Here is a 12,751-nt window from a genome sequence, read left to right on the forward strand (position 1 = left end):
GTGTAAATATACATTTGGTTTCAGTGCTAAATGCATTTGTTATCCTAAATCTTGGCTAATGCTTTCTTCTCACTGTGGTCATTAGTGAATGATGAGTGATAAAAAAAGGATAAGATGAAAAGAAAGCTGAGTATTTTGCCTAAAATTCCTAGGCAGACTGTAACGTTGTAGCAATTTGGGAGACCTTCCCATAGGCAAAAAACCATACAGCTCTCCAGCTGTTCCAGTTCTTTTTGTTGTCTCAAACAAAAGCTGCATGTTTGAAGCTATGTTTGAGTCCACTGTTATTTATGCCTTCCTTGCTTTGCCTGCAGATGGCTACACAACTGATGACATAGAGTTCTACTGGAGAGGTGGAGATAACGCAGTCACTGGCGTGGAGAGGATTGAACTTCCTCAGTTCTCTATCGTGGAATACAGACTGGTGTCAAAGAATGTTGTCTTTGCCACAGGCAAGTATTGCTGTTTGCCCATTCAGTGTTTAGTTTTCTTGTGCATGAAAATTACTGTTTTATTAATGATAATTAACTAATATTACCAGTCAAAATATGTAGTCTGTGTTGCATGTTTGGATAATTTGTCATGAAATTACTTGACAAAGCCTGGAGGTAGGAGCCCATGAAAATTCCAGACCTCCATGCGGTACTGCATTCAGCTCTGGGGCCTCCAACACAAGAAGGACATGGACCTGTTAGAACAAGTCCAGAGGGGCTGGAGCACCTCTGTGATGAAAACAGGCTGAGTTGGTGTTAAGCCTGGAGAAGAGAATCTTCTAGAAGCCTTCCAGTACTTAATGGGGATAACAAGAGATCTAGGGATGGGCTTTTTACAAATATGTGTAATGATAGCACAAGGGCAAAGGGCTTCATACTGAAAGAGGGTATATTTTGATTAGGTATAGGAAGAAATTCTTTACTGTAACGGTACTGAGACAGTAGGTTGCCCAGAGAAGTTGTAGATGCTCCATCCCTGGAAGTGTTGAAGGCCAGGTTGGATGGAGCTTTGAGGGGCCTGGTCTAGTCAAAGGTGTCTCTGTCTAGGGCTGTGGAGTTGTGTAACTATGTAGGCTTTAAGTTCCCTTCCAACCCAAACCATTTTGTGATTTTTTGCCTCCTTGTTTAGTTTTCTTCTTCATGTATGTATGTGATACTTAGCTAGACACCTAAATATCTATGATCTAAATAAATACTAAGTCATTCACCTCTGAATCATGAATGTAAGTGTAGCCTAGAAAGTAACTGATCATACGTAAATGTGTTTTGGCATTCCAGGTCAAAAAGCCACCAATTTCGTAAACACCTCCCTGGAACTTTTCAGTGCCTGTTTGTTTTGTTGTTATATAGTGAATGTAATGTTTTTTATCTCTTGATTTGCACTGATGGATATGTAGTACTTTATACATAGCCTTCCAGTGCGTTTGTTGTCATTGCTAGGTGCTGAAATTACATCCCTGCTTGTTTCCTTGAAGATGGAATAAAAGTTAGTAGTAACTCACAGCACTGGATGTCTTTAGATTACAAAGTGCAACGTTGATTTACATATTTGATGTTGACACCAAAATAGGAATATGCGTGACAAAACCAAAGCAACACAAAAAGCCATCACCACATGTGGGGCCATTATTTGGCTCATTATTGGGGGCCTTCAGATTTCCTATGCTGTTCAGACCACAGGAGTGTGCTGTTCCATCTGTCTCAGCACACTAGAACAAATGAAGCATAGCTCAATCATGTTTGTAAGCATCACTTCACCCACTCTTTGGACACAGCATCTGTTTCAAAGTACACAGAAACACAACTTGTATTTCAGAACAAAATGTAAATATTGCTGGGATTGAAATTAGAATGAGGGGGTTTGCCAACTGCTGCTGTTCTTGTTTACCATTGTGAATGGAAGATTTTTTTTTTCTATAGAGAACCAGTTGCTCTAATCCTATATCCTGCCTGTCACCTTTGGCAACCAGGGCTTACCTGCCCCTCCACAGGACTGGATGTGCTTTTGTAGGAAGGCTCTTCTATATAACAATGAGAACGCAGAAAACTTATTTGTGGAGTGACTTTTATGACAGTCCAAGACTACATTTTAATTCAGTATGAAATATTTCACTAAATGCATGACTTAGTAATGTAGGGATGAGAGATGTGTAAAAATCAGGAAAATGAGAAATCTAAAGAGATATGCGACAAATGCAAGAGAGACTAAAAACTAGGAGCACACATTTCTGTGACTGACCAAATGTTCAGAATATTAATGGTTCTTAAAAAAAACAGTGAAAGAAATAAAAAAGTCTCTTGCTTCAGGGTTTAAGACAGCTTGGCATTAGGGAGTAACAGAGAACAGCATGTTTCTTGTACCATTTTCTGAAACATTTAATTTTTTTCACTGATGAATTTACTATTGCTTTGATACAGGACATTATAAAAATGCTTGATTATTTATGAAATTTTATGACAAGTATTTTCATGTAGGGAAACATCACATTTGTTTCTCGAAACCACATGTTTAAATCTAAATCTAAAGCATGCCAGCAGATCAGATACATAAAGTCAGCAGGCGCTTTTCAAGTTTCTTCTTAAGAGTTTCTTACAGTCTTAGTAATTGGGGCCAGTTTCTACATTTTTTGGAAAATAAGTTAGGCATGTTTTTGGCTTTGAGGTTATAGAAGTCTCAGGGGGAGATGTTAGTTCTTTGAGCGCAGTATCTCAGTGAACATTTCAGAGATTCCAGTTCTAGTGTGCTTTGATTGAATAAAACAAAAAGATGACTTCAGAGTCATGCCATAAACAGCTTTTGGATTAGTTACTTCTCCTGTCCTTCAAGAGAAAATGAGTTGTATAATCTTGTGCAACTTAGGCAAAGGAAAAAATCTGTTCCCATAGTTACTACTGAGAAGCAGTGATAAGCATGGGAAAACCCTCATCGATAATGACAGAAATCTGGGTGGAGCTGCATGAATTGTGGAGGAACTGCATGCCTCTTATAGAATGGAAGTATTAAAAATAATAATAAAAATAATAAAAATTAATTTAAAAAATTAAAATTAAAAAAATTATAAAATTTATCTTGCCAAATGAACAAAATGTGTCTGAAGAAAAAGTATAAAATTCAGTATGAACAAGTTCAATATACAGCATCTGTGCAACTAATTGTTCCTATCCAAATTAACGATAAAGAGTGCCAGGTTATGCCAGGGTTTTGTGTGTAGAATTATAGGGGTTGTTGTTGATCTTAGACTGGAAATGAGCCAATATGATCTTTTTTGGGGAAGAAAAGAAAAGAAACAAATAAACCCACAAATCTCATCATAAAAAGAATTCTGATTTCCCTTGATAATGCTTTAGCTTAGTATTCATGGTCAAGGGTAGCACTCTGGAAGGCAGTAATGGAGTAAGAGAAGAGGGCTATAGAAAATAAGCAAGTGTGAGTGAAAATCTAGAAAATGGCATAACTGAGATTAGTGGAGAAATAAGTATGGTCATGTAGTTTAAAAAAAGAGAACACTTGATTGAATTAAATAAATCAATTAAATTAAATTAAATTAATTAAATTAAATAAAACTTTCAGGTGTCTAGAAGGTATCAGCTAAGCCATGTACAATACCTTGTTCCCTTTATTCATGATTTTTAAACTGCTATGAAGAAGAAATACCTGGTTTTGACTATCCTTTTAACACCAACAGGATACCATAAGATATTTAAATGGCACTGGATGCCCGTGTGTCAGTAACTGAATTAAGCACACAGTCAAATGCTATCCACTCAGTGCTGTCAGTGAAGCCTAAAGAGCTGTTCAGCTCTTGAATACCTCTGTTTTCTCAAATAAATATTTTAAGACACTGTTCAGTTGCCTAAACATAACAGTCTGCTGCTTCTTGAGCTGCTGTAGAAGATCCTGTTAGCAGTTAGGCTACTGTTCTGGTATCTTACACCCTTGTCCTATATTCACCGTCTAGTTGCTCCAGTATTGCTTACTTAAGTAGTGTTTTGTTCTGCTCTTCTTTGCCTATCACATCTCAAATGGGCTTAGACACCTCAGTATAGGCAGTTAAATCACATCCTTAGAATCAGCTGGCTCCAAGTCTGTATCTCCATGGTTTCCACTAACAGCTCATGCTCCACCCATGTGCAAATGTCTGCATTCAAACACCCCAAATGTAGTGCTGTCTGTTACCTGAATCTGCCTCCTGAACGTTTGCTGCCTGGAAATACTTAGGTAATGAACAGGAATGGGGATATGTAAAACACCACCTAAAAGCTTCAAAGTCACATAGCGCTCAAAGCCGTATTAGCAACCTGTTGGTAAGAGGAGGGTAATCTCAAAAGATTTGAAAATGAAATATTTGCTGTATTCTGTAAGATCAGTATGTAAAGTACATTTCCAATTAGCCAAAGAACCTTCCCAGAAGAGCATATTAAAATAAGAATTCTGTAACTGACCAGCTCTGTTATCTTGTTTAATACTTGGATAAAACAGCAAGAGATTAATTTAGCCTTGAAGCCAGATATTTCAGCTTGCTAGCTTTTAATGAAATTGGAACAGAAACAAGTAATCTCTTTTTATCAAGTGCCCAAATATGTGAAAAAGGAGTGTTTGGGGCTGAAGTATTGATTAAGTATTTATTTTTGTACTTTCATTCCCAATACTGTTAGATTTAGATGCTTCTGGCAAAATTCTGTTATTCCTATAGTATTTAAATTAGCCCATATACATCAACGTGTTATATGAGATAGGAGGAAGGATAACAAGGCAAAATAATGTAAAGGGGGAAAAAATTCAAAATTTTTAACAAGTAGAATTTCCTAGTAATTAATCTCTAAATGTACTGAGCATTAATTGACAAATCATCATGCAATCATAATCAGACAAGTAACAGTGTAACTGTTGAGCTTACTCAGAAGTCAACTTACATTAAATAAGTAGTCCACAGAATGGATCCTTCTTAGATAAATAAAGATCTCGACTTACAGTCCTTGCTCCATGAAGGTTAGGACCCATCCTTTTTCACTGGGCTCTAGCCTTTCAGACAAAGATGAGGAATTAACTACGGGAAATTAGGACAGGTCCTTCTTTTAATTGTTTTTTTTCCACAGACTCCTGTGGCCTGTTTGCTGGAGGTGAGATGCTGTAGCAGAGATAGCAGGCTGGAGGCAGGGTCAATAGATAATTTTTGAAGACAGAAAAGCAATTCACTTGAAAGTAATCTAACCTCTTATAGTCTCAGGGAGAGGTACCTAGAGGAGAACCCTGGCTATGCAGTATGATAAAAAACAGGGCTACCAGTTCATGTTTCAATTTCAACCTGACACCCTAACAAAGTCTATACTCTACATGTCAACTGCAGCAAGCATCTGTAATGCCAGTAAGACTTCAGTTTAGATTGTCTGGGAACCTCACACCATCAAAACTGTCTGAGACCTACAGGGTTTGAAATCATCTTGTTCTGATATATGGTGAATATAATTTCAGTGTCTACATTTGAACAAGGTGTCTGAGTTGGTCAGAATCTAGTCCATACAATTGGTGGAGTCTGGAGGCAAATTCAGTAAGCCTATAGGAGTCCATTTTGGGAGGTGGTGGATAATTCTCTAGGTTTCATTTGCTGGATTGACTGGATCAGCTGGAGCTTAGACACCAAGCTCATGTGTAAGCAGTTCAAGTGAGTTGCGTAATCAGCTGCTGTTGAGAGGGTACAAGGCAGTCTTCGTAGTATCCACATGCTGATCAAAAAGATGTAGGGAGTATATCATGTCCATCAGCTGTGTGCTGGTGTCTAAGATGTCACAGGGCATCTCAAAAGGATCAGGGCACCATCAGATTAGCAACTGAATCTCTCTGTTACAGTCAACTCCAGGTCCAGAGCAGGAAGACAGAAAACACTGACAGCCCTGGCCCCAGACATGGTTCTTGGGGTTCTGTCTTCAGGACAAAGTTCCTGGTGCGTGAAGCATATTTTGGTTGGTGTCTCTGGCCTTGAGGTCAGCTCTCTGGGGAGTCCACCTTTAAGGCCAGACCTCACTAGTTTCAGTAATTACCTCATCTAATTAGACAGAAATGGTGCTGAGGTAATGGATAATGGTCACAGGTGAAGCATTCAAGATAAATGTCTAAAAGTTCACTCTGTTACACAGACTGTGAGTTTGGGATTTCATTACTGAACATTACTAACATATGTGACGCATTATTCTCTCTCCTATTGATACACACTTCTTTCATCCACACCATTTTCTGTGCTTTATCAACGGTGAAGTTCTCTCTTCATTCTCTGAATTTCCCTAGTGCATCCAGGGTCCTTGGCTCTGGAGCAAACAAGAATTGACTTTGATTCAGTTCTACTGAATTTTCCTGAGTTAATCCTTCAAACTGTTTAATCAAAGAATCTGTATTTTATGGGAAATTTTTCAGTCGTCGCCTCTCTCGTTTATATTCCACAGGTATTCAGATCTGGCCAGGACATCTGGAAAGTTTTATACCCATTTATAGAGAATCTTTTGAGTGGGTGGTGTATTATAAGAAATAATTTTTCTCAGCAGAGCTTTATAAAGATTTCTCTATGATGCTCTACTCTTACTGTAGAAAAGTGATCAGATCTGCTGCATTTTTAATGTATTTCACAATGGCAGTGTTTACATATTTCATTGTGGTCTCCTGTTTATTTATATAGCCTGCAGACACAAGGCCACAGGAATATTTTCAGAAGAATCCAGATGAAAAAGTTAACCTTTGCAAAAAAAAGCAGGCCTGGTTTCAGTGAGAGAATTTGTCTTTTGAAATGTAACATTGTTCATTGGAAAATGAAGATGTTAAGCAAGTATAAATGTTTGCTTGCTGAAAATTGTGTTAACTGCTTCAGACAGCAGAAAGCCTTGGTCTGATCAGGATAAAATATATTCTTCTGATTCCACCAATACACTTCTATTGGTGTGTGGAATGAAAAGGCATTTCATTCTGGAAAAAAAAAATACTACTGACTGAAGTAATCACAGCAACCAGATACACCTACCAGATATTTCTTTTCCCAGTGATAGTTGTTCTGAGATTGTTTGATACAGTAGTTAAGGATATTTGCAAAATTTTGATATTACCTTGGTGCTCCTGCTGCCTGGAAATGGTGTGGCTTTTTTCTCTCACATGACTCAAAGTGTAACAAACTATCAGAAATGTGATGAAGAGAAATCTGTGGTTTTCTATTCCTTCTTTCCCTTTCTTTCTTTGGAAATCCATCATTCATGTCTTCATGGGCAAATGTAGTTTCTTTAGCTCATATGCAAACATATGAATATAATTTTAAGAGAGGTTTCTATTTTTTCATTTTTTTCTCTAGCTGTAATCTTTCATATATTTTACATATTTGCATTAGAATGGGTGGGAAGTATTCTAATATCTGATTGGGTTCTTGGTATGGGCTGAATTTTTTTAGGATGTTGACTAACTAGATCTTTTAGATGAGCTGTTAGAAGTATATCTAAGACTGGTAATGCAAACACTGAAATCATGGAGCTAATATGTAAATGACTACCTTTTTCTTATACAGCTGTACTCAGATTTAATCATCTTTGCATTCAGTGAAAAAAGTCATAATTATTTTTAACAATTTGAAATTTCTAAGTATATTCATCTGAATATATTTAGAATTGTAACTCTTTGTGAATTATATATATATACACACACACACACAAAATTCAATTTTTTTTTTTTTTTTTTTTGTTTAAAATATGTTTGGAAGAAAAAGATGGGCTGGCTGTAATTGATGTTAGAGGATTTAGTCTGAAGGCTTTTCCTTTAGTGGGATTGATTACAATTGATTGTTGATGCCACAGGTCACATGTTTCTTATCATTCAGACGATAAGAAAGTAATTAAGTAGTAGATGCAATTAAGAAGTCTCATCTCCTGAACAATTCCTCATTGTAAATAAAAAACCAGGCACATTACTTATTCTCTCCATATTAATTCTATAAAGAAAACTGTACTTGGATAAGCATTTTACTTGGGGACCTAAGTATTTGTTTTTAAAATCTAACCGGTGCATATCTATCTGTTCAATAGTCCAAAGTAATTTACTGTCTCTCTTTTCTTCCCAAATACAAATTACTTGGTGATCACTGTATTCACTGCAAGGTTTCTTTACCAATGAGTAATACACTGAAGGTGTCATCCCTACTGTTCTGCAGATGTCATACTACCCCACAAAATGTGCATGCTCTAGTTTCTGCAGAAACTGAAGGCAGCTATCTACAAGTGTCTTTCCTTCAGAATAAATAACACTGTTTTCCTCTCCCTTTTCTCAGGTGCCTATCCAAGACTCTCACTGAGCTTCAGGTTGAAGAGAAATATTGGCTACTTTATTCTTCAAACCTATATGCCCTCCATACTGATTACCATTTTATCATGGGTGTCATTCTGGATCAATTATGATGCATCAGCAGCAAGAGTTGCCCTTGGTATGTGCTAAGAATGAGTGGGACATTAAAATGTCAGACTTAATGTAGCCTTCAGAGGTTGTTAAAAACTACAATATGATGTAAGTGTTTTGAAATTCCAGAATAATTTGCATCAAAATCATGTCATCTAGTATTGCTTCAAAAGTGATGTTTTCCCCTCCATGCAAGAGTGTAGCTACCACTAATCTCTGACATGAGCTGCTCATACAGGTCCCAGACTTGTTCTCATCAAAGTTAATGTTGTTGTCAGTAAATTCATCTAAGAGACCAGCTCCACAATCATACTTGAGTGTGGGCTTCAGTCCAGCTCAGTGTGGGAGGACAAATGTGGCTCCAAGCCTCCTCCTGAGGTCCTGATGCTTTAATTGACACTGGTAGGAACAGACCAGCAGAAGAACCAGAAGAAGCATTGCTAGTTCAGTGCACAGGGGCACATCAGCTATGGACCATATCATGCCACCCAGCCCTCAGGATACGTGGTATGTTAAATGCATGTTTATGACAGATTGAAGTGTCATTTACCTCATGACAGAAAAACATGGATTTGACACAGGTATGTGATTCCTGCCCAAGAACTTTTCAGATCAAGGTATCCTTTAAATAAGGGAGGGCTCTAGAAAATCATGCAATTGACACATTGGAAAGAAGGGGTGCCTTCCAGAAGAACCTTGACAAGCTTGAGAGATGAACCTCATGGAGGCCAGGTGAAGATCCTGCATGTGGGTCAGGCAATCCCAAGCACAAATAGAGGCTGGGTAGAGAATAGATTGAGAAACAGCCCTGAGGAGAAGGACTTGGATTGTTGGTTGCCAAGGAGTTCAACATGACCCAGCAATGTGCACATGCAGTCCAGAAAGCCAACAGTGTCTGGGCTACACCAAAATCAGCATGGCCAGCAGGGTGAGGGAGGCGATTCTTCTCCCCGACTGCTCTCATGACACCCCAGCTGGAATACTGGATCTGGGTTTGGGGTCCACAACATAAGGTCACAGACCTTCTGGAGTGAAGTGAGTGAGTCCAGAGAAGGGCCATGAAGGTGATCAGGAATTGGAGCATCTCTCCTGTCAAGGCAGGCCAAGAGACTTGGTTTTGTTCAGCCTAAAGAAGAGAAGGCTCTGGGGTTACCTTACAGCACCTTCCAGTACCCAAAGCGGGGCCTACAGGAGAACTGAAAAGGGACTTCATACAAGGACATGTAGTGACAGGACATGGCTTCAAAATGTTAGATTAAGAAGAGATTCTTGATTGTAAGGGTGGTGAGGCACTGGAACAAGTAGGTTGCTCATAGAAGTTGTGGATTCCCCATCCCTTGAAGTGTTAAAGGCCAAGTTAGATGTGTCTTTGAGCAACTTGGTCTAGTGAAAGGTCCTTTTGCATGGCAGTGAACTTAAATGGTGCTTAAAGTCCCTTCCAAGCCAAACCATTCTGTGATTCTGTCGTAGTTTAGGAATAGTATTCTCCAATTCAGAGCTTCTACCAAAAACTACGTTGCTGCTTGCTTCCCCCTCTCCCCCTTCCCCCTGCAAGTGGCTGGAGAGAATTGGAGCCACAAAAGGTAAAGATCCCAGGCTGAGGTAAGAAAAAAATTACTGGAAACAGCAATGAGACAAGAAAATAAACAGGATCAGGAACATACTAATAACAAAATTATACAAAAGAGAGAGTGATTTAGGAGCAAAAAGGCTCATCGTGGAACTCGTGGCTCAATGGTGGCCACACTTGCCCCAACCTGAAGAGAAGCCTTCCTCCCAGAAAAAGACTCAATTCCTGCAACCTTTGACGATGATGTGAGCTGGTATAGAGTAACCTCTGGGTCCTAACCATGCTCCCTCCTGGCTACTGCAAAATTTAACCCTGTTCTGGCTGGAAGCAGGACAGATTCTATAACAACATCTCACAGCAAATATTTCATCCTTAACGTAAGCATACTCAGGGATAGCTCTAGCTAAGGAAGATGAAATAGATTTATACGTCCTTATAAATACTTCTGCTTCTCATCTTGTTGCAAATTCTCTCTTCAACCCTGTGCTTCCCAATTACACATACCTTCCTACCCAAAACTTGTCACTAAGTTCCTGCTGTATTTTCTTATTGTCTTAAAACAGGAACAAACTCCCTAGTTCTCTTATTTTTCTGTAATGTACCACAGCAAACACAGATTCCAGCCAAGGTCCCTATGATTCCATGTTTCCTTACCCCATGTCTCCCAAGGTCCCACATACCAAAGCGGGCAGGGTAGCCACCTTTGTGCAACATATTACCCAGCATCTGAATTTGGTTAGCTGGAGATACAGTAGATTAACTGCAGTTACTGTGCAGTAACTGCATATACTGAGGATTAGCTGGTGCATATGGGCATGACACAGTTTGCATTACCACTCAGCAGCCAGTGTTTGTTTAGCAAGCAGCTTGAAGCTAAGTAGTAGCTTAATAGGAAGTGGGGCATAGAACCCAAACATCTCTTATGTGTTCATAAATGAGCTACTGGATAGCAGAGATCCACTCAGGTGGACCAAGTGAGGACAGCACTTCAAACACAACTGTCAGCATCCAGATACATACTGGCCAGGGCTGCAGAGAACAGATGGTTAGACAGAAATTACCATAGCCAGTGACATTCCATGCCCTTCTGTTACAGGTTCATGAGATTTTTCCTTGTTTAAGGAGCAAGACTGTCTCATGTGACCCATTTCTGTGTAGCACAAGTTCATCAAGTACTGTAAGACAAATATTAGAACAAAAATCAGTGAGTACAAGGCAAGCTCAGGAGACTAGATGTTCTATTTCCAATTGGTAGAAAGTCCTTTTGAGAGGACAAAAATTCATCTAATAGTTTCATCTCAGAAAACAATTAATGCCTTGGTGATTATGTCTGTGATGTTTGTATAATAAAGTTCAGTATCATGGGTATAATCCTATGTTCCTTTGAATAGCCCCTCTTAGTCTGAAGATGAAAATAGTGTGTTGGAAGATCCTACAAGGGACCCATGGGAGTTCAACTCCTGTCCCTGCTCATGACTATCTCCGAGAGTCACATCATGGGCCCAAGAGGATTTTCCAAGTGCTTCTTGAACTCTTTCAGGCTGGTGCTGTGACCACTGTCCTGGGGAGCCTGTTCAGTGCCCAACCACCCTTTGGGTAATCAACCTTTTTCTAAAATCCAATCTAAACCTCCCCTGACACAACTTCAGGCCATTCCCTTGCCTTCTGTCACTGGCCACCACAGAGATGAGATCTGTCTCTGTCCCTCCTTTTCCCCTCATGAAGAAGTTGTAGGCTGCAATGAGGTCTCCAGGCTGAACAGACCGAGTGACTTCCCCTGCTCGTCATACAGCTTCCCCTCACAACCTTTCACCATCCTTGTTGCCCTCCATCAGACAGTTTCTAATATTTCAATTTTTTTTATATACTGTGGTTCCCAAAACTGCACACAATATTCAAGGTGAGACTGCCCCTGTTCAGAACAGAGCGGGACAATCCCCTCCCTTGCCCAGCTGGCCATGCTGTGCCTGATACACCCCAGGACAGGGTTGGCCCCCCTGGCTGCCAGGGCACTGCTGACTCATGCTCAACTTGACATCAACCAGAACTCAGCACTTTCTGCAGCACTGCTCTCCAGCCTCTTCTTCCCCAGTCTGTCTGTACATTGAGGCTTGCCCCATCCCAGGTGCAGAATTCAGCTCTTCCCCTTAGGGAATTTCACACAGTTGCTGATTGCCTGTCCAGTCCTTTAATTTGTCGAGGTCTCTCTGCAGGGCCTTCCTGCCTCTGGAGGAGGCAACACCTGCTCCCAGTTATGTTGTGTCTGTGAACTTACATGGCACCCTAATGTGAAGGGGTATAAAAGTTTAAAAGCAATATAGTACCTTTGGACATATATGATTGGCACTGAAAAGTGCAGTACAGAGAAGGTATACCTGATTTCCTAAGTGTTTGGGGAAGAATTCTCTGTGCAATTCTTGAGACACAAACTTACTCAATCCCTTCAAGAAGCCTATATTCTCTGCAAGAGCCTGGTTCTATTCATTCACTCCCATGTTTTCCCCTGTGCCTGATCCCTTGCTGTACTGAACCGAACAGTTGCCTCCAGAGTGAAGCCAAGGTACAGAGCAAAGGCCAGCTCATTCCAGAGACTTTGTGCTGTGGACGCTGCAGACAGATGGTGATATAGGGCTGATCTCAAGAGGAATATTCAAACCTATCAAATCTGCTCTCTCAACTTTTTGCTACTTAGCCCTAGAAGTTCCCAAATTCAGTCCTTTGAGTGAGGCGGATAATCTCTAGAGTCCTCCTTTGTGGGAAGGACTATAA

General features: G+C 39.8%; 1 protein-coding gene across 1 annotated transcript in view; it reads left to right on the forward strand.

Annotated features, from left to right (window-relative positions):
* The window catches only part of GABRB3 (gamma-aminobutyric acid type A receptor subunit beta3), a 116,958-nt gene that overhangs the window by 86,926 nt on the left and 17,281 nt on the right, over positions 1–12,751 (forward strand). The window contains exons 6-7 of the mRNA XM_066313581.1: positions 315–452; positions 8,288–8,440. Of these exons, the coding sequence (XP_066169678.1) occupies positions 315–452; positions 8,288–8,440 (291 nt within the window). The remainder of the gene's footprint in view (positions 1–314; positions 453–8,287; positions 8,441–12,751) is intronic.

This window comes from Sylvia atricapilla, chromosome 2 (genome assembly GCF_009819655.1).
Source record: "Sylvia atricapilla isolate bSylAtr1 chromosome 2, bSylAtr1.pri, whole genome shotgun sequence".
Classification (NCBI taxonomy): Eukaryota; Metazoa; Chordata; class Aves; order Passeriformes; family Sylviidae; genus Sylvia; species Sylvia atricapilla.